This window comes from Delphinus delphis, chromosome 19 (genome assembly GCF_949987515.2).
Source record: "Delphinus delphis chromosome 19, mDelDel1.2, whole genome shotgun sequence".
Taxonomy (NCBI): domain Eukaryota; kingdom Metazoa; phylum Chordata; class Mammalia; order Artiodactyla; family Delphinidae; genus Delphinus; species Delphinus delphis.
The window spans coordinates 18198552-18221360 of record NC_082701.1 but is presented as its reverse complement, the minus strand read 5'-3'; the positions used below and the strand labels follow the sequence as shown (position 1 = coordinate 18221360).

General features: G+C 35.8%; 1 protein-coding gene and 1 pseudogene across 5 annotated transcripts in view; both read right to left on the bottom strand.

The window, feature by feature from the left end:
• Window positions 1-22809, bottom strand: part of GPATCH8 (G-patch domain containing 8) — a 98292-nt gene that overhangs the window by 62393 nt on the left and 13090 nt on the right. For 2 of the 5 annotated variants that reach the window (XM_059996298.1, XM_059996297.1), the window contains exons 1-3: window positions 11643-11686; window positions 5700-5717; window positions 3538-3610 (exon numbers count right to left, since the gene is read on the bottom strand). Coding sequence is in view for 1 of the 5 variants with exons in the window: in XM_059996296.1 (XP_059852279.1) it covers window positions 3538-3610; window positions 11643-11717 (148 nt within the window). In the remaining 4 variants the exon portion in view is untranslated. Of the gene's footprint in view, window positions 1-3537; window positions 3611-5699; window positions 5718-11642; window positions 11718-22809 lie in introns of those variants that run through there. The other 3 variants (XM_059996296.1, XM_059996299.1, XM_059996300.1) reach the window with 3 other exon arrangements.
• LOC132414869 (protein BEX3-like) lies at window positions 19754-20086 on the bottom strand (annotated as a pseudogene).

Below are 22809 nucleotides of genomic sequence, written 5' to 3'. Positions count from 1 at the left end.
TAAAAAGCAAGACTTGGGGGACTGGAAAATAAGTCTGAAGAGCAAGAATGATGTCTTATCTACTTTGCCCATGGCTTATGCTATTTACAACTGGTATAACTAGAATACATTATTAGCTCAGTAAATGTTGGTTGTCTGTTACTGACTGAACCCTCTAGACAGCGTGAAATATGAAATAATACCACACCTCATTCATTTTTCTCAGGTGCTGAACTTTTCTTTGTGACCAAAAAATCAGCCAAATCATCAAAGGGCTTAGACAATATAACAAAGGAAGTTCAGGCACCACTTCTGGGCTACACCTACTTACCTATTTCATGGCAAAATAAAGATTCTGAGCTACATTCCATTCCATTTCAAAGCTGCCGGAAGGTTACAAAACAATTTCAAGAACCAAATCCAGCTCAACAGCCACAAAATACAACTATCATTTGCTGTTGCTTTATTCCAAATTAAACACGTCCTCTGCCTCTATAATAAAAACTGTCCATAACATTTCTCATCAACAGGCCTTTTTTTTTTTTTTTTTTTTTTTTTTTTGTGGTATGCGGGCCTCTCACTCTTGTGGCCTCTCCTGTTGCGGAGCACAGGCTCCAGATGCACAGGCTCAGCGGCCATGGCTCACGGGCCCAGCCACTCTGCGGCATGTGGGATCTTCCCGGACCGGGGCACAAACCTGTGTCCCCTGCATCAGCAGGCGGACTCTCAACCACTGCGCCACCAGGGAAGCCCAGGCCTTTCTTTATGTTGTTTCCTTCAGACATCTTGTCAACATATCTTTTCTACAGGTCTTTTATTTTTTTTAACACTAAAAATCACTTACCTGACACACACACAAGTTCCTATTTTTTCCTAACTTTTGAAATATTTTAATAAATACTAGGGGAGAACAAAAGGTGAATAATAAGGGAAATTCAAGTACAAAATTAAACCCACTTTACAAAGTTTAAATTTCTATCGTACCACAGATAATTTTGCTTCAGAGTTATTATGCCCTATTCTCCAGCCTATCCAGTGACAAGTTATATACACTGTAGCCCCAGGGACTGGCACCCTTTGTGAAAATCTTGCATGGGTTGAAGTAATTTTTAAACGTTAACAAAAAAATCCTAAAAAGAGCAGGTTTAAATTTAGTGGATGGTTGCATGTCAAAAATGTGACAGCCTTAAAATCAAATAAAAGGAACTAAAGGTTGACAATAAACGAGTAAATGCAAAGAACTTACAAAGCCATGAGCCTAGAAATTATTTGCAGTGACTGGTCTATACAATAGTAAGGAGGCATGATTTTCAGTGGAGCAACAGGGCTTTCTTCAGTGGTTATTTATAGGAAAGGTTTGGTACAATGAAAAAAATCGTCATGAATTACCTCAATATACCATAAATGTGGCTGTAATCTAGGTCAAATCATGTGGGTATTACAGAAAGAGCTATGTAAGAGAAACCAGCACAATGCCTGCACAACGTTGAATGTGACACTAAAAAATAAAAGAGCCATTTACAAGACAATTAAAGTCACCCCTTAATATTGGCAATAGAATTAGGTTCCATTCTTTTTGAAGGGTAAAGATTGTACTAGCCATTCAAGGCAGATGGGCTTTTGCACAACAATGTGAATTTAGTAAACACTACTGAACTGTACACTTAAAAATGGTTAAGATGGCAGTTTTATGTTATGTGGGTTTTGCCACAATTAAAAAGAAAAAAAAAAGATGGGCTTCAAATTTCCCTGTTATTTTAAATAAATAATGGATTTATGAGTTATTGAGTGCTTATTACATTCCTATCACCATAGAGATGAAGGTGAAATATGGATAAAACCTAATTTCTCTTTTCAAGGAGCTCAAAGTTTAAAGAGAACCAAATTCAAAAGTGTTCTTAAAATGAAGCAATAATAATAATTTTCCATCACCCAAAAATAGGTGAGTATCCATTTACCTCACCTTTCTTAAACTCACCGTCTGTATGTCCCTCACTCACTTTCCCTCTGCAGGTTCTAGTTGTACTTTAAAGTCTCTGATGCTTACAATGAAAAATTCTAGGATTCAAACAGATTTGCTAGCCCCTATGAAATGCCCCCCAGTTCTACTCCCTTGTGTCCCTGAACAAAGAGAGTAACAATCAGCAATGCTCCTGGGAATCTCTGAATAGGAAGAGAGGTTTCAAATAGTAGGGAAAGATCAAATCCAATCTTCAGACCTTATTCTGAACTATCGCCTCCATTCAATTCAACCCAACACTTAACTATGCAAACCACTGGGACTAATCCTATCAAGAAGTCATTTCTACTTTAGTCCTGATTACCTTTCTCTCTTCTGGACTCTTACAAAATCTATGGTCTATGCCATACTAATTGCTCTCAACTGTATTCTTTATATTGTGTGCAATAAGTTCTTACGCCACTGGAAAACAAGTTTAATGGTGATCAAATCTTTCTATCTGCCCAAAAGAATAGATGAATGCTTAGTAATAAATATTAATTTGAAATATATTTTTGAGCATTTCCTTTGTGTTACCACTGAATAGAATTTGTGGATGTAAAATATAAAAAGCAAAGGTTTTAAAGACTGAAACATCCTGCTTCATGCCCTGTCCTCTTGTGCCCCTTAATATACACATTTGAACTGATCAGACTTCCCATTCAAATTGTGGAAATTCATTTCCCAAATTCAAAGAATTAGTCAACAGTAGCGCCCCTCTCCCCAAAGATCCCTTTATACAACAAGACCCTCCATGACCAGAAGTAGAAGTGCAATGATTTCCATCATTTCTGAGGTAGTGTTCACATCTGCAAAGAACAAACAGTAGCCCTTGAACATGAGGGAGCTAAAAAGTGAATGGAGTTGGTTGGTTGGTTTCCAACTAGCAAGAACTCAGAAGCAGAAATGTTAGTATTTTGTTATCCAAATGGTTAGTATAGTTAAAAGAAAAAATAAATGCAATGGAAACTTTAAGCCATACCTTTCCCAGAGACTGATCTGAACTTGAGAAATGGCCTCTCAGAGAACCCTAAGAAGCCTCTGCTTCCATCTTATGTTTCATATAGGGTAATTTTTCTCTCTACTACTACATGGATTCTGATTACAGAAAAAGAACCAGGGCAATCACCAGCTTCAGGGAGAATTTGGGAGGGCAAAAATTAAACTCTGCTGTTGAATGGTTTTCTTTATAATACTGAAGCCACAATACAACATCACTAAAAAATACAAAGAAAGCACACTCCAATACTATGTACTTCATTTACTTCACCCACCCATCACCTCCACCAAAAGAAACTTAAAACAGGTTGAGCCACACACAGTATGTCTGATCTGAAAGTATTTGTGACACAGCAGCTTACTCTTGCAAATTATTAGCTTAATAGTGATTTAAAATATAGTCACAGGAAAAACAGACTATTCTGGGGAGTAAAAGGCAAGTGGGAAAACCCAAACACTTTTTAAAGAAAGACAACAAATATACTCAGGCATAAGATCTGCCATCAGAAACATTTTCTTTTTCTTTCTTTTTTTTTTTTTGGTATATTTAAAAAACTTACCCTGAAGAGATTTTCCCAATCCCTGGCCCAGCTTCCACCCATGTTTCTGGAGTAAGCGATGTCCAATATTATCCTGACAGACAGAACAGAGAGACAAACCAAAAATATTCCAATAATATATTCTTCCCTTCCTAGTGATATTTAAACAGGTGATGAACAAGAGATAATTCTACATATATGCATGCAAAAAGGTGCTAATAATAGGGTAAATGTGCCCAATAAAGGGGGCATTAATGTAAAAAGAAATACTGGCTAGTATTTTATATGGGAAGAACATACAGGGTAAGGGTCCTTTCTGATGGTGTGCTGGGCAACTTTTGTACATAACACTTTTAAAAGGAGAAAAAAGGGAAGGGGAAAAGGGGAAGAATACATTTATGAAGTTTAAAACTAACATTAAAAAGCAAAAAATCAAGGTACTTATACAATCATATCCACCACCTAGACAGCACCACTTTATAAGTTTTTTAAAGAAAATCTACATTGTGTTTAGTTATTCTGCTTATGTGTCAGGCTTTCATGATACAAAGTAAGTTGTAAGTGTAAGACTGCCCCACCACTAGAAATGAAAACACAATCAGAGCAAAATCCAGGCTAGACTTGATTGGTTTTTTAATATATATATATAAATATAAATATTTAACTAGCATGCAGCCAATATTAAACTGAAAAAAGTGAGGTTAGTAAAATAAGAAATTAAATTGATTAAACAGAAAAATAAAATGAGCTCAAGCACAGACTGAGTGATGCATTTCAACATGTAATCTAACAAAAATACTAAAATGTTAGAATGAAACAGGCCTAGCAGTAAGTTAACAGTAAAGAACCATTAGTGCATGTAGGGGAAAAAAACCAATATACATAATGTCTCATCTTCCTAGGAGCACAGTGGAAAAGATCTTTCAATGTAAACCACATGAAAAGACACCAGAAACAACAATTAAATGTCAGCTTTTGTGTAAGGGTTCAAGATCTTAGAAAACTCTGCAGACCTTTGTCCAATTCTTTGCTTTTTACAAATACTGCGAAGTACAGAGACAAAGCTAAAATAACCATTAACACTGTATGAGATAAAATGATGTTACTCATCCAAAAGAAAACATTTAAAAATTTTAAACACAAAGTGTTCTGTATGCATTAAAATGTAATTTATAACATTAATTGGGTATCACCATTTGAAAATAATCTCATATTTCCTGAAATCAAATTATGAAGTCAACTAAACCAATTAGTCTCTGAATTAGAATCAAATCTCATGTTAAATTGCTTTTATCTTCCAGCTCCATATTCAACGGTAAAATGGTCTTCGGAGTTACAAAGGAAAGAAAAAAATTATTTCACTATTATATTCTCTGACAGTAAGTTACAAAAGGAAAATTAAGCCTCCCCAATGCTCTGTTTAAAAATTTTAAAAAAAGGTCAACTTCCTTCTATGAGTTTATGACAGGATGCCAACTGGAAAACTGGGTTGAATTTCATTGATCAGAGGAACAAAGATTGGGATACTTTAAAAAAAACAAAAATGTGGCAAATGATAATGAGAAGTCTGTTTCTAAAACAAAACATGCAATTGTTTTAAACCTATATATACAAAATCATTACTGTGCACAAAAGGTCACTAGAGATTATTTTTTGCTAGCAACTTAGAGAATGAGAAAATGCTACAGCTATGTGTAATCCCAGTATAGAATGCCTAACTATTTATAAATAACTTTATCGTTAAAAAAATTTTTGTAAGTCTTAATACAAGTAATGTTAGCAGAAAAGGAAGATAAAGAGGGCTTTATAATACTACTGTGGAAATAAACTTACCTGTACATAAAATCATTGTTTTACATCATCGTAACTCCTACAACTGAATTAACTATGGGAAGGACAAGGAGAGCAGAATGACTCTAAGATTATGCAGCTGATGGAAGTATTGTTTAATTTTTTAACAGACTAATTTTGTAACTATACTTGGCACAGATTTACGGTATTAAACCATGCTGACAAAAATTGTTGTCCCTTTTTTTAATTTAAGAAAACTCACTCTTTTGGCTAAGTGGAGATGAGACATTATGCTGTGTTATATTATGAATGCACTAAAATAAACAGACAGATGAAGCAGTATGCTATTTCCAAAAGCAGTGCAAGTGGAGTGAAAGCATTTCCATACGAACCTGGCTTTAAAAACTGGGCTGTCAAAAGAACAGTTAAATGTAACACAAAGTAAGAAACTGTCCAATCACTAACGGTCTTTTTTTTTTTTTGTCTTGTTTTCAATTCACTGCTTGCAATTAATGTATTTATTAAAGAAGAGTGAAAGCATAAGTAAATTCACGAGTCAAGACCAGCTGAGAGATTCAAGAGCAGCGTGTTGTGACTGACAACAGTGAAAGGAGAAGCAAATGTTAAAGGGAGAAGGAGGAAAAAGAAAAATTTAGGGTTATACACATTAGCACCACTTTTACAAAACCACTCAAGATGGCTGTCACCTTCTCAAAAAAACTATTGATACAAAATGGCAGTGGTATTTCTCTTCTAAAACTTTAGGTGAAAACTGTTCTTTAATTAAATCTACTTCCCCAAGTATGCACAGGGAATGAACTGTCAGGGGTTATATTAAAATTATTAACATGCCACTCTGTGTCCCTGCAGTTATAACAAACGCAACAAAAATAATAGGCGTATCTCCCAGAAAGTCTTCCCCTCACCAGCCTCCTAGATTAAGTGAATGACTAATACAGAAAATCTAAACCTTTCCTATCATTTCAGCCTATCTGCTTTTGGAGGAAAAAAGGCAGTTCTGTGACTCTGGAGAAATGACTAGTATTCATTATGGTCCTTTTTCCTACCAAAAAAAGAAAAAGTTTTATAAACACTAGTCAAAACTCCAACAGGCTTAAGGATGATGGGTAATAAGAAAGGCACACCAAAATACCTTATAACAAAGTAGAACAAAGCAGACTTGTCTAATCTGAAGTGATCAAAATGTTCATTGAACTTTCACTGTGAAAGAGCAAGGGATTCAATGGCCAGCCTGTGAAAATCATTAATCTACTCTCTCTGGTTAGGTTGCCAATTATTCCCGTGAATGTTATAACAGTAAACTGCAGTAAATAATTTGTAGTCCTAACAGGTAATCTAGACCTAACATGGGCAATGAGTACTATTTAACTTCTGAAATAGTAACAATTTACTATTTTGGTCACTGTAATAGTCATTAAAAAACTTTCAGTTTTTTATTTTTAAATAAAATATATAATTTGCGATTTAGTTATAATCTCATAGAAGCAAAAATAAATAATAGATTTTATTTTTTCTTTTTTAACACAGCCTGGTTTGTGACTAACAAAGGGGCATGTACAGTGACAGGTTGTTTATAATTTAAATGCACATGGAAGAAATGCAGGGAAATACACTATTAATAAAGCAACTGAACTTTGCCCAAGGGAAGTAGGCAAAAAGCTGGTTTTCCACACGATTCACAGAGCTCCCACAACCTGTTTGTTTTTTTTGTTTCAGGCCGTGTGGCACGGCCTGTGGGACCTTAGTTCCCCGACCAGGGATTGAACCCAGGCCCTCGGCAGTGAAAGTGCAGAGTCCTCATCACTGGACCACCAGAGAATTCCTCCCACAACCTATCTGTTAGTCTCTGTGCTTGAGACTCCAAAAATGGTGGCAGTGCAGCATTTTCTTTGGCTAGGCATGAAGTTTTTCTTAATTTTGGTTAAACTATGAAGCTTATTAGCTTCATAGTTTATTAACCTAAAAACTCAAACTTTTTTCACCTAGATTATGTAAATTGGCCTTCACATTTTTTATATTTCTAAACTTAAATGTAAATTAAAGTGCCATATTTTAACCCTTTTTCCTCTGTATTATATGTGAGAAAGAATATAATTTTTAAATGGGAACATCATTTATAGCAAGAAATGTATATTATAAACAACTACCAATATGCTGAAAACACAATACCAGCCAAAAAACAAAAACAAAAAACCAACTCATTATTGTTTCATCCATTCCTCGACATTTTTATTAATTAAATACCAAGTAGAAAACTTTCCCAGGAACTTTGCTCCATGAAGCTGTATACCACCAGAGTAACAATGATCATTTTGGCAACAGCACCACCAATCTGTATAATGGGAGCCTGCCAAAATACAGATTAAAATTTACTTCACCGTGTGGGGCTGATTCCACATTTTTAATAGGAAATAGAATATCATGTCTCAAGAGAAAACTATACTACAATTATGTCAGTGACTAGATGAATACTAATTCCACACTGAATTTTCTTTTAGTTGACAGCCACATTCAATTTATACCATTTAGCTCATTTTCAACAGTGACAAAAATGGCAAGTCTCTTGAGTGGATTGTAAGCTTTGCTGATTGTGTATTAAAGACTCTAAGCAAAAACCAAGTGCTACTAGGTGAACCCATGCAAACAACAAGTTGTAAAAATTCCCAAAACAAAAAAATCTATAGCTCACTACAGATGACACAATGAAGACTAGAGAGAAAAGCCATATAGTAATGCTACACCATTCAGCTCCAAGAAGCACATTATTTATAGTGCAGTCCACATATGGTCACTGCTAAATGTCAAATCAGCAGTCTTACGGAGTTACAGTTTGGAACTAGTGGAGTCCACAGATCTAAACAGATATGCAACATGACAAAACCCACTTATACATATACTTCTAAATCCCTAGATATGCAAAGGAAACATCAGCAACTGGAATTTGAAAACTTAACATTAATTTTTAAAACCTGCTCGGTCAACCTGACAACTATACAGACAGAATTTTAATCAGTCAGGTAGAGCAAAAACCAAGTAATGGCTGATGGGTAGTTTTACTTCCAGCTGCAACAATGACAACATATTTTAAGTCTATGGTGCAGGCATTTTAACTTTTGGATAGCTTATAATCACTCTCCCATCTGACTTCTCATCTTCTTTCTATGATAAAGATCATAAAGGACCATATATCCTAAATCACATCAACCAATTCTTGGATCTATGGTGGAATCCTAGACTGGCCTATGGTTTTAGTTTAAGTTTTATTTGTTTTCTAAACATTTTATCTTTAAGTATATAGAGGTCATCATTATAGCTGGGACCTAAAAATCTCATAAAGCAATAACTTAAAATATAAGTTCTAAAAGTTTTTTGTAATGCGGGTAAAATATTAATACTTCCTACTTTCCTTTAATTCAGATAATCAAGTTGTCTGGCAATTCTTTAAAAATTTTCTTAGAACAGTGTTTTATTCTTGACCAGAAATTTCACTGAAAGATATCTGGTTGGCTGAAGTAAAGAAGGGAAAATAAAACTTTATAACAAAGATTATGAAATACTTTACAAATGCTGGATTTTGATGTGTTTTAAACATTTCCTGATTGAAACTGAAACACCTGTAATCATCTCGGGAACAAAGCTAATAAGCTTCAGAAGTTTACCAAAAGCATAATGCATTATCACATCTTTGTATCTCATTTCCCATCTTGCCGGTTCGCAACAAATTTACCCTATTACAAAACAAAAGGACCTTAATCCTATACTCACAATAACCCTTCACAAGGGCATATTCTTGGCACAAACCTGTGCAGAGACTTCCTCGGTTACCAGCTGCTGCAGATTACCTTTGTTAGAAAAAAAAATGACTAGACCTTTAGCTCCTGCAATGATCTGTAGACTCCCAAAGCTGCATATTTCCAGCCACTTTTGAGTTGCATGCTGTAGCAAAACAGTCAGCACCTCTCAATAGATATTGCTGCAGAGAAAGATTTTAATTCAGCAGAGACTCTTTCTGTGTGTTAGAAACAACGCCATTTCCCCCTAAAAACAAGATAGCTCAACAAGATAGCCAGCCAGCCAGACATATAACTAATATACACTTATTTGGTGAGCATTCCTAAGGTGATAGGGCACTTGGGGGTTACTACACTACCTATTTTGATGCCAATCATTTTAGGACTTTCTTTTAAAACTTTAAATTTATCCCCAAATGATTTGGTAACAGAAATAAAATCCCTCTCTTTTTGTCCCACTTCTATCTAACACCATGTCGGCTATGAAGCTCCTCTCCCCTACTACCTAAACTACCACATCACAAATAAAGCATATTTTAATGTGTTTCCGGAGTAAATTTTCATTGTAAGTATAATTTATTAATATACATCTCTGAACATGTAACTATTCATAAAAATATAAATATCTAGTCTGAGTACTATATACCATTTGCTATTTTTAGTGGAGAAGATAATAACCATTTAATAAATAAGGCATATATCAATTCCACTCCTACTTGTTGAGATTACTCAGTCCGACTGAATTCTGATAGTGTTCTCCCTATGACATGTGCTAGAAAAATTCCTGGACAGTGTGAGAGGAAAAAGAGCACTAGTCCCACATGCCAAAGGAATGACTTTTCCAAAAATCTTTAAAGGTAGCCCTAAAAGAAGGCTTTAAAATGTTAAATATCATTTAATTTACTGCTTTTAAAAAAACTTTCTTGAGTATAATAATAATGACTTCTAGGCTGCAAACTTAGTCTAGCTAAATTTCCTCCTACTGTTGAGTTAGAGTACCCACAGAATTATAGCTTGTATAATATTAACCAACCATGTACCTTGTAGAATATGGTACTTGGACCTTTCTTCTGACAGCTATCTGTTCTTAAACTTTGACCCAAAGAAACATTTAAATAAAATGGAAAAATTAAATTATTTTTCAAGTACAAGGTATTGACCTAGCTAGCCTACAGATTTTATTGTAAAACTCTACCTTGTGATAATTCCCAAGATGATATAGAACAAGGCAACAACTTCAGTGATTTTTAACTTAGCAAAGTGGGCTTGGCATTTTATCCTTAAATCAAAACAAGACCGGGCTTTCAGCACATCAGGTGTGAATTCTCCCTCTGCAGCATTATCACATGCGTCATCAATTACTGCCATGCCTAAGTCTAGCATCATGCCAGCACATTAAGACAGAGGTACTATATGCAGTGTTCACTGGACCAGAAGAACAGAAATAAGAAGGGGAGGTGGGGGAGAAAGAAACCCTAGAGAAGAAATTAAAAAAAGGCAGACCGTGCAATACAAACCAGATCATGGCTGCTTAGCTAATATGGGCCAACTGCTGTGGAAGAAAAATGTCGAACACCCCAAGTTGTGTAAATTTCTGTAAACATCTAAACACACACACAAACACACACAACACCAACCTAATTAGGAACATAAATATATGTTGATCCTTTACTATGGTACAGTTATGAAAATAAAAGCTAAAGTTAAAATATCTGCTCTCTAAATTGCCTTATTTTCCGGAGGGAGGAGAAGCTAGTGTTTCTTAAAGGGAGAAGGGGGATGTCTTAACTGCTATAGAGATTCTCTCTTTGATGATTTTTCATTCAAGTTAACCAATAAATTCCTGAAACCCTTATTAAATGCGTACACTTAAGCACAAATATTAAATACTGACAATACTGACAAGTTTAGACATTTTAACAATGGGCTGTGTAATCTGAAAATAAAGGGCTTTTCAAAATAAAAATAATGTTCAAAAGTTAAGAGTCAGGAAAATAAATCTCCTTGTTCTATTGCTTTGCATCAATATTTAAAATTAAGTTGTGTGAAAAGATACAATCAACTTTTGACAAACACCAGACATCTCAAGCCACAGAAACCAAAATTACCATGTTTCACAAGAGTCTGGTAAATAAAACATATTAGTCCTTAACTGTTCCTAATGGAACATTTCACACATGATTGTGTTGCCCAGGAAAGGTGAAGCTTTTTAAAGGATCAAAATACATTTTACTCCTTTATTCAATTTACAAAAACACTAAACTTCAACTTGCTATCTTTAACAGGATATCAGTATGGGCCAAAAATGATATTTTTCTATCGAAATTCTAAATTGTCTCTAGATTTTTCACTGATTTCCCAACATATTAAATATTAGATTACAACCCAAATTCTATGTGATTACTGTAGGGCATGCAAGACCTCTAAACTGTACTATAAGTTATTAATAAGTTTAACTTCATTCACATCAAGTGTCACACGAACACTACCTATCTGTGACCCAAAATTAAGCACTGATCTTACCGATTCTATAGGCTTGTCAAGTGATGCTTGTTCAATTTCCAAATGTCCTTCTTCATACTGATCAAAGTGATTACCCTGAAAAAACAAGACAACAGTTATTTTTTCTGAAAGCAATAAATGCCAAAATTATTAGTAAAACTAATCAAACTAGGGGTTATTTTAACTTTTCATTCTTTTCCCGTAAACAATCAAACTATGCCACAAATTCAGACTTTCTTAAATTTATAAAAACAATCAGAAGTCTAGATCTAATAATGTGAACTCGTCTTCCTATGATGAACATTGAAACTGCTAACTAAAACATTATCAACCATTTGGGCTATCAACTCTTTCATAGGCTGACTGTATTAGGAAGACTGCAGAATCTTAAAAACAAAGGGCTGTATTGTGTTTCACTTTTCCTAAACAATCTTGTGCTACAGAAAATAAACCCTAACGGCAGAATGCAAATAAAATCTGTATCACAATACTGTTCAATGTTGACAACATTGCTTTTAACTAAAACTGCTAAAACATTCAACTTTAAATCATCAAGTTCTAACTCCAAAGTTTCAAGGAATTCAGAAACAATCTCTTGACACAGTATCCCAAATACAGCTATTCCTCTAATGATCTGCCAAAAGAGATAAGCATGCCTGTATAATGCCATATTTGACCACAATCAAGCAAGCTGTCACTGCAATTAGAATAAGTCAAAACAGCTCAATTGAGGATAGGTGCAGACAACTAGGAAATTCTCTCTAATCCTGGTTTTCTCTGCTCCATGAGAAAGGAAGAGCCCATACTTTGGCTTTAAATCAGAGTATCAATTTTCCGGTTTCCTTCGTGTTACAAAGTAGAGGGTATGAGGATTTGTGAGTCCTGAACTGACCTAAGTCAAAAGACTAAAGACTTCAGTCTAGCCTAAATTTAATTCAGGTGTGGAGTGGTATGACAACTTGAATGTTAACCTAACCAAAAATCACTTTGCTTTTTCAAAGTAAAATTTCAGTTGAAAGAATAAAGCTTAATGATAGCAAGCTCCAACATATAGTTTGCCACACTGTATCATAAACATTAGGTTACTTGTTTCCCTCACCAGAATGTGAAGTCCCTAAGGAGAAGAATGGTGGTCTTGTAGTGAAGAAAAAGTTCTGCAACTAGACAGTGGTGATAATGGTCGTACAACACTGTTAATGTATTTAATGCCACTGAACTGTGCACTTTAATATAATTAAAATGAAAATTTTTATGTTATGTGTATTTTACCACATTAAAAATAATAAAACTGTGTGGTAGAGTCTATCCAAAAAAAGAAAGGAGTAATAGGACAGGAGTGGGGTTTCCAAAGACAAAAAGCTAATCTTAAAAATGGAATAGGATTTAATAGCAGGTATCCCTTCCAAGAATGAGAAAAAGCAATCATCAACAAACACTAAAATGTGAAAAAATAGCTATCAATCTTGAAAGTCTGTTTTAATCTTCAATATTTTGTCCAACGATCTCTTTAAAATAACACCTGCCTCTTGGCATTTTAACTTCTATTCCAACATTTAAAAGTTTAAGTTACTTAAAAGGTGTTAATTGCAAAGTACAGCTAAATTCCGAAATAATAAATATCCAGATAATTAGATTAACTCAAACCTCACAGTATTATAGAACACCAATGTCCAGCCAAATCTCATAGTTCTCTTTCATTCTATAGCTTGATATGATCTAATTTTAAAAGAATAATCTCGGGCTTCCCTGGTGGCGCTGTGGTTGAGAGTCAGCCTGCCGACGCAGGGGACGCGCGTTCGTGCCCCGGTCCGGGAGGATCCCACGTGCCGCGGAGCGGCTGGGCCCATGGGCCACGGCCGCTGAGCCTGCGCGTCCGGAGCCTGTGCTCCGCGGCGGGAGAGGCCACAGCAGTGAGAGGCCCGCGTACCGCAAAAAAAACAAAAAAAAACAAAAAAAAGAATAATCTCAAACTACCAACAATAATTGGGTACTATTTTTAAAATAATTAAATCTTTAGAGTAGTTAACTTAGGACAACCGTGTTTCAAATCAAAGAAGAACTGCTCCCAAATTTATCACTATCAAAAATGATATAATAAAAGCACAAACACTTAAACAGATATTATTAGTGAACTACCAAGTAATTCTACAAAAAAGAAAATGCCATCTGGGAAAACCCATTCCAGTTCATCCTTAGTACACGAGAAATAACTCGAGTTTTTCCAAATAGATCATGAATCATTAGCAAAATCTTTTTTTGGGTGGCCGAACCACACGGGATGTGGGATCTTAGATCCCCGACCAGGGATTGAACCCGGGGCGGCAGTGAAACCGCAAAGTCTTAAGCACTGGACCACCAGAGAATTCCCTACAAATTACTGTTCATAAATACCAGATTCTAAACACAGCTAAGTTTTCAAATCATTCTGCATCTATCTAACACAATACAAAAGAGCATTAATAATGCAGTTTGAGTCCAGGAAAAGATCCACACATTTATGGTTTTTTGAAGTACAGTTGATTTACAATATTTATGATTAATTGATTGACAAAGGTTCAAAAACAGAGAAATACGTATTTTCAACATATGGTGCTAGAACTAGGTATTCATATGCAAAAAAATGAGCCTCAATCCATACCTCACACCATAATAAAAATATAACTCAAAATGTATCACAGACCTAAATGTAAAACCTAAAATTATAAAATTTCTAGAAGAAATATACAGGAGAAAATCTTGGTGACCTCGGGCGAGACAAAGATTTCTTAAGATACAACCCCAAAAGTTCAATCTATAAAAGAAAATATTGAAAACCTGGACTGGGAGAAAATATTCACAAATCTCAAAAGACCTGTATCCAAAATACATAAAGAACTCTCAAAACACAATAATAAGAAAACTCAGTTTTAAAGTAGGCAAAGATTTAAACAGACATTTCACCAAAGAATATATATAGATGGCAAGCACTCAACATCATTAATCATTAGGGGAATACAAACTAAAATCACAAGGTGATACCACTATGCACCTATTAAAATAGCTTAAAAAAACCCCCAACAATATCAAGTGCTGATGGAATTGCACAGAAACTCTCATAGATTGCTGGTGGGAATGTAAAATGGTACAGCCACATTAGAAAAGTTTGGCAGTTTCTTATAAACTTAAGCATACACTTAGCAAATAACCCATCAATACTGTCCCTAGGTATTTACACAAGTAAAAGGAAAAACCTACGTTCACACAAAACCTGCCTGTGAATGTCTGGAAACTACTTAAATGTCCCTCAACTGGGAAATGGATTTAAAAACTATGGTTCACCCGTACAATGGACTATTTTTCAGCAATATAAAGGAAAAAACTACTCATATAAGCAAAAACATGTATGAATTTCAAACACATTATGCTAAGTGAAAGAAACCATACTGAAATGTCATTTTGTTTATATAGCATGTGGAAAAAGCAAAATTAGAGAAAATAAAACTGACCAGTGGTTGACAGGAGCTGTAGACTGTGGTGGTGGCTACACTATGATACAGTTTTTAAAAATATTTATTTATTTATTTATCTATCTATCTACCTATTTATTTATTTATTTTGGCTGTGCCGGGTCTTAGTTGCTGCACGGGACTTCTTAGATGCAGCATATGAACTCTTAGTTGCGGCATGCATGTGGGATCCAGTTCCCCAACCAGGGATTGAACCTGGGCCCCCTGCACTGGAAGGTGAAGTCTCACCCACTGGACCACCAGGGAAGTCCCCTATGACACATTTTGTTAAAACACAAACTATACACATTTAAAATGGGTAAATTTCACCTATAATGGAAAATAATCTGAAAAAGAATATTTATATGTATAACTGAATCACTTTGCTGTACACCTGAAACTAACAACACTGTAAATTAACTATTCTTCAATTTTTTTTTTTTTTTTTTTTTTGCGGTACGCAGGCCGCTCACTGTTGTGGCCTCTCCCGTTGCGGAGCACAGGCTCCAGACGCACAGGCTCAGCGGCCATGGCTCACGGGCCCAGCCACTCCGCGGCATGTGGGATCCTCCCGGACCCGGGCACGAACCCGCGTCCCCTGCATCGGCAGGCGGACTCTCAACCACTGCGCCACCAGGGAAGCCCCAACTATTCTTCAATTTTTAATAAATAAATAAATAAAATGGGTGAATTTCACTATATCTTAATTATACTTTAATTTTTTAAAAAAACTGAAAAAGGGTGGGAAAAGCCAGTATTTCTACATTTCCACCCTTAAAAAAAATATTTTTTAAGCATTAAAAAAGCTTAAATCCTATTCTGTAAACACACTATAGTGGTAGTTACTTGCATCTATACATGTGTTAAAATAAAAATCCATATTACTGATAGTTTTTAAAATTAAATAAAACAAAGTAAAAAACATGCATAGACAGCTCTAGAATACATACGAGGCTGACTCTAGAGGTTAACTCAGAAACCTAAGTGTCTAAGAGACAAGAGATGAGATGGAGGTCCCGTTTTTAACTGCATATTTTTTTTCTTTTGAACTTTATACTTAAATACTCTAATACTCATACCCTAATAGAAATCATAATCATTTTATGTTTACCTCTCAATATTTAAAATGAAAGCTATATGTATTTTTGAATCAATACCACTTTAAAATAGATTTTAAAATATTTCCCCAGAAATGTATTTTAAATAGTGTTGATTCAAAAATACATATAGTTATAACACAGACGTAGAGAACAAACTTATGGATACTAAGGGGGAAGGGGATGGTGGGAGGAATTGGGAGATTGGGACTGACGTATATACACTACTGATACTATGTACAAAGTAGACAACTGATGAGAGCCTCCTGTGTAGAGCAGGGAACTCTACTCAGTGCTCGTGGTGACCTACATGGGAGGGAAATCTGAGAAAGAGGGGATATATGTGTACGTATAGGTGATTCATTTTGCTGTACAGCAGAAACTAACACAACATTGTAAAGCAACTATACTCCAATAAAAAGTAATTTTTAAAAATGTTTAAATAAATAAATATAGTTATGCATTATGCTGCGTTACTTTGTGACTTTTTTCCCAGAAGGAAAAGGTAAGAGGGGGAACACTGGGAGAAGAATATCACATTTTCCACAGCTATTACAAATTTAAATTGCAGATGATATTCACGGTAACACTTCTTTTATATTTTAAAAAGTAGAAACTAATGTCCAACAGGGGAAGAGCTTAATACTATTTTATTAATGCAACAATTAGGGAGTCATCACAAAAGTTTTAAAACTATATAGAAATATGTTAATTTGAAATTAAATGGAAGGGGGAAAAAATCAAAAAGACTGTGTAAGACTATGTGGACAAGAATTAAGCAGTGTTAAGCAAATGTGACAGGAGATGGTAAGTATACCTGAAGAAAAACATCTGACAAACATCTAAAATTTAGTTTTTTGTTTTTTTGTTTTTGTTTTTTTTTGTGGTACGCGGGCCTCTCACTGTTGTGGCCTCTCCCGTTGCGGAGCACAGGCTCCGGACGCGCAGGCTCAGTGGCCATGGCTCACGGGCCTAGCCGCTCCGCAGCATGTGGGATCTTCCGGGACCGGGGCACGAACCCGTGTCCCCTGCATCGGCAGGCGGACTCTCAACCACTGCGCCACCAGGGAAGCCCTAAGTCCTATTCTTATTACTAATTTGCTGTTTGATCTCATACAAATCATGTTATAGTTCTCATCCATTCTGTACTCATTTATAAAATGAATTTGAACTAGACACTCTTTTATGTTGTTTCTTGGTCTAAAATTCCACGAATTTGCAGATTTAAACTGAATTAAATGTACCCTATAGGAAAAAAAAGGCTGACATTTAAAATTTGTTACTACAAAAACATAATTACCATCAATTTTCACAAAAGCAAAATGTTAACCACAAAGCCAATAACCCTTGGTGGTGAAGCATAAAACATCTTTCATCTACCACCAAAATAAACGTGATGACATGAAAATCAAGTAAAAGCTAGCAATAATCTAGGTGACCCTGGGTTTGGTATTGACTTTCTACATACTACACCAAAGGCATGATACATGAAAGAAATAATTTATAAGTTTGGACTTTATTAAAATGTGTAACTTCTGCTCTGTGAAAGACACTGTCAAGAGAATAAGAAGACAAAGCACAAATCAGGACAAAATATCTGCAAAAAAACCACATCTGATAAAGGGCTATTATCCAAAATATACAAAGAACTCAAACAATAAGAAAACAACTCAATTAAAAACTGAGCAAAATATCTAAACTGATACCTCACCAACAATTAAAAACTGAGCAAAATATCTAAACTGATACCTCACCAAAGAAAATATACATATAGCAAATAGTACATGAAAAGATGCTCAACATCTTATTTCGTTAGGGAATTGCAAGTTAAAATGAAATACCACTACATATTAGAATGGCTAACATCCAAGACACTGAAAACACCAAATGCTAGAAAGGATGTGGGAGCAACAGGAATTCTCATTCACTGCTGGTGGGAAAGCAAAATAATACTCTGGAAGATAGTTTGGCAGTTTCTTACAAAACTAAACATAGCCGCCTTACCACACGATCCAGCAATTGCATTCCTTGGTATCCAAATGCATTTAAAACTTTTATCAAACAAAATCCTGCACATGACAGTTATAGTAGTTTTATTCATAATTGCTATAACTTGGAAACAACCAAGATGTCAAATAGACGAACAGATTAACCGTGGTACATCCATGCAATAGAATATTATTCAGCGCTAAAAAGAAATGAACTATCAAGCCACAAAAAGATACAGAGGTATCTTGAATACATATTATTAATACTAAGTGAGAGACACCAACCTGAAAGGTTATAATACTGTTATGACTCCAAATATGTAACATTCTGGAAAAAGCAATACTATGGAAACAGTTAAAAAAACAAACAAACAAAACAAAACAAAACAAAACAGTGGTTGCCAGGGGCTTAAAGGGGAAGAAGGGATAAATAGATGGAGCATAGGAAATTTTTAGGACAGTGAAACTGTTCTGTATGATACTATAATGGTGGATACATGTCATTATACTACATTTGTCAAAACCACTGAACTACACCAACAGTGAACCCTAATGTAAACTACAACCTTGGTTGATAATCATTTGTCAATGTTGGTTCACCTCTTGTAACAAATGTACCACTCTGGTGGGAATTGCTGATGACAGTTGATGTGAAGGGGGGAATGGATATATGGGAACTCTGAACTTTGAGCTCAACTTTGCTGTGAATCTAAAACTGCTCTAAAAAATAAAGTCTATATTTTTTTGTAAGTAGCAACAAAAAAAGTTAATAACTTGAGTAAACCCGTAGTCAAAATTTCTAAAGCATTTCTTCAAAACAGTATGTCCATTTTAAAACCTGACTACAGGGCTTCCCGGGTGGTACAGTGGTTGGGAGTCCGCCTGCCAATGCAGGGGACACGGGTTCGAGCCCTGGTCCAGGAGGATCCCACATGCCACGGAGCAGCTAAGCCTATGAGCCTGCGCTCTAGAGCCTGCGAGCCACAACTACTGAAGCGCACGGGCCTACAGCCCGAGCTCCGCAGCAAGAGAGGCCACTGCAGTGAGAAGCCTGCGCACCACAATGAAGAGTGGCCCCCGCTCACCGCAACTAGAGAAAGCTGCACGCAGCAACGGGGACCCAATGCAGCCAAAAATAAATAATAAATAAATAAATTTATTTAAAAAAAAAAAACTGACTACAAAATTGTAAAACTGATAACAATGATTACCTCTAAGAAATGAAATGGAGAATGCAGCACTTTCACGTTTTACTTTGTTACAATGTAGCCTGAACTTTTAAACAGTATCCACTTTTATATTTGTACTACTTGTTCTGTTTTCGTTTTGGGGGTTTGTTTTTTTTTGCTTTTTTAGAAGCTTTTTAATTGTTTTATTAACTTTACATTTTTCCAGGAGAATGGGTGAAACTGTACTGTTGACAGAAAAACTTAGATTGGGTGCCAAGGCAATCTCTAATTAGAAGCTGGTAACACCTGACACATGGAAATTACATAAGATTCACAGCAAATGGATCAGTAAAGGCATATCAGGAAAATGAAAGGAAAAAGAAAACATTGGGAATCACAGTATTAATCTCAAGGGAAATGGCAGGAGTCAAGGCATAAGGCAAAATTCATCATGATGGTCATGGTGATTAGAGAGCTCCCCTACAAGTATACAAAGACAATTCCTCAACTGCAGCTCCCTAAGTTTTCTCCTGATTTCTCTCATCCCGTCCATGCACATTTCCATCTCCACCCATCCCATCACTGACCTGTCTACTGGGTATGGCCCACTGGAAATTACAGGCAACTCGGAGAGCCTTTCCCTGTGTATTATTTCCTGCTGGCTGGTGGCCTTTGCCCCCTCCCAAAGGGGGGGTCTTCCTCTCCATTCTGCATGGGCTGCTCCATTTCTTCATTTTCCTAGGCCTATCCTTGCTGTCTCTTGCTTCTCCGATTCTCGCCACGAGTGCACTACCGCAACACTTATACCCACAGACCTGCTCCACTTTCCCTGGAGGGATGAAGGCTGCTTTGCTCTGCAGCTCCCAGTCATGTGAGGGCACCACGTCACCGCCAAGCTCACCCCCCAACTCCTGTAGCCAGTGCAGCAGGAGTGCACCCCTCCTGCCTCAAGCACACACACAGAAAACTCCCTGTATTACTGTTTTTAATAATACATTTTAATAAAGGGGGCACAATGTTCTAAAAAATTAAAGACGTTATTAGCACAAAGCTTCCTTACCTGTGACAAGAGGCTATTGGACTACATGCTATATCTAGGAATAAGATTAAAGTTCTACCTACAAGTTGAGTCTAACAGAATGTCTGGGAAAAAGTATTTTACAAAAAACACCCCATTAAGGGCATAATTTGAACAGTGCAAATCACCTTTTTTTTTTTTTTTTTTTTTTCCCCCGGCCACACCACGCAGCTTGTGGGATCTTAGTTCCCTGACCAGGGATTGAACGCAGGCCACCACAATGAAAGCACTGAGTCCTAACCACTGGACAACCAGGGAATCCCACAAATCACCTTCAAAAGACTGAAAAAATTAGGGGACAAGGGCAAGGATGTGGAAATACTGAGTCCTTACAACAGTTAAAAAATCATCTTGTATAAACAAGCCTCTTCTCTCTTTATTTACATAAAAGGACATGTTATTCTAACCCAACACGTAATATTCACTAATTTTTTGTCATCTACTAGGAAGTGTTCTGGCACAGGACACATAGATAAAGAAAGAGTGCCTGGACTTAAGGAATTTGCCTTATGGAGAAGGAAATAGCTAAACAGTGAATTACAATATGGTTAAGTGCCATAACAGAGATGTAAATGAAGAGCTGGGGGAGCACAGACTAGGAGTATCAAGCAAGACTTCAAAGCGGAAGGGGGCTGGATCATAGCCAGGTGCAGGTGGAGTGTGGAGACTCTTCTACTGAAAAGTATAAGGCTGGCTTTGTAGAGCACAGGATTTATTCTCTGATCTATGATTTACGCTATATGCAGCTAGTGGAGGTCTTTAAGAAAGAGAGTAGTATAGTAAGATTTGCTTTTTAAAACTGTTTATTAAGTTTTTTTAAGGAAGTGGGGAGGAGGACCAAATATAAAGAAAACAAAGGGGGAGCTGGAAAAGATCAAAGACAATGGAGATTTGGAGGGAATTGCCTTGAAGACTAGATAGCTCCTTCCTCAAAGAAGAGTTAAGAAGGACTATATTTTTGTTGGGCATGAAGGTGGTCAAAGAAGATATATGAAACTCTTCCTTTTTCTTTAGCAAAGGAAGCAAGCAGTCCCTTGTTTCCCCCGAAACAGATCATTTAAAGCAAATCTTTCTTACCTATAGGAACAACGTTAAATTTTGAATCCATGCTCCTAATGAAGGCTTTTATATCAAGTAAGTCATAAATTTATCTAACAATGCCCCAAACACAAATGTACAAGTCAAAGGGTTTGCTTTAGAAGATTAAACAAATATACAATAAACATAAGCATAGGGCCCCACTGAGCTAGAGAATATATATAGGTACTTATGATAAATTGAAATACTTATTAAGTATTAATTACTCAAAATTAATGACAATTATAACATTAACTAAATTTTTGCTCAATGTCAAGAAGAGTCTAAGGAGCCATGACAACTAAATGTAATGTGATATCCTGTATGGGATCCTGGAATAGAAAAAGGACATTAGGGGAATACTAAGGATATCTGAATAAAGTTAATAATAATGTATTAAGGGACTTCCCTGGCAGTCCAGTGGTTAAGACTCCACGCTTCCAATGCAGGGGGGTGCGGGTTCGTTCCCTGGTCAGGGAACTAAGATCCCACATGCCTCTTGGTGAGGCCAAATGCTACTACTACTACTACTACTACTACTACTACTACTAATATATCAATATTGGCTCTTTAGTACAAATATGCCATACTAATGTAAAATGTTAACAGCAGGGGAAAATGGGCACAAAGTATATGAGGTGTTATGTGTATATATATGAACTCTGTACTATCTTAGCAATCTTTCTGTAAATCTAAAACTGTACTAAAATAAAAGGTTTATTTAAAAAAAAAAAGTTTTGGGAAGGGTCAATACCACTCCATACACACAGACATGTACAGCTTCTTTTAGTTTTATAAAATACCTTTAGAAACCTTATCCTAAGGTTATTAGGATAAGCTCGTGAGATACTCAATACAGGATCTGGGAATCAGCTGAATTTAGGGGATTTTTTTTTTTTTATCATCACTATTTTACAAACAAGAGAACTGATACATAAACGGATACAGAGATTGTCACAAATTCACAAAGGCTTCTGATTCTTAGTCTCATATTCCTTCCACTACATTCCCATACAAAGCCCAAAGATTTAAAAAAATAACCTTGCCTCCACAATTCTGAAATAATATTCCCTATAGAAAGCAGAGTTAGTCAAAACCTAGTTATCAATATATAAAAGAGATAACTAATAAGAACCTGCTGTATAGCACAGGGAACTCTACTCAATACTCTGTAAGGGCCTATATAGGAAAAGAATCTTTAAAAAAAGAAAAGTGGATATATCTATATGTATAGCTGTACATCTGAAACTAACACAACATTGTAAATCAACTATACTCCAAATAAAAAATTAAA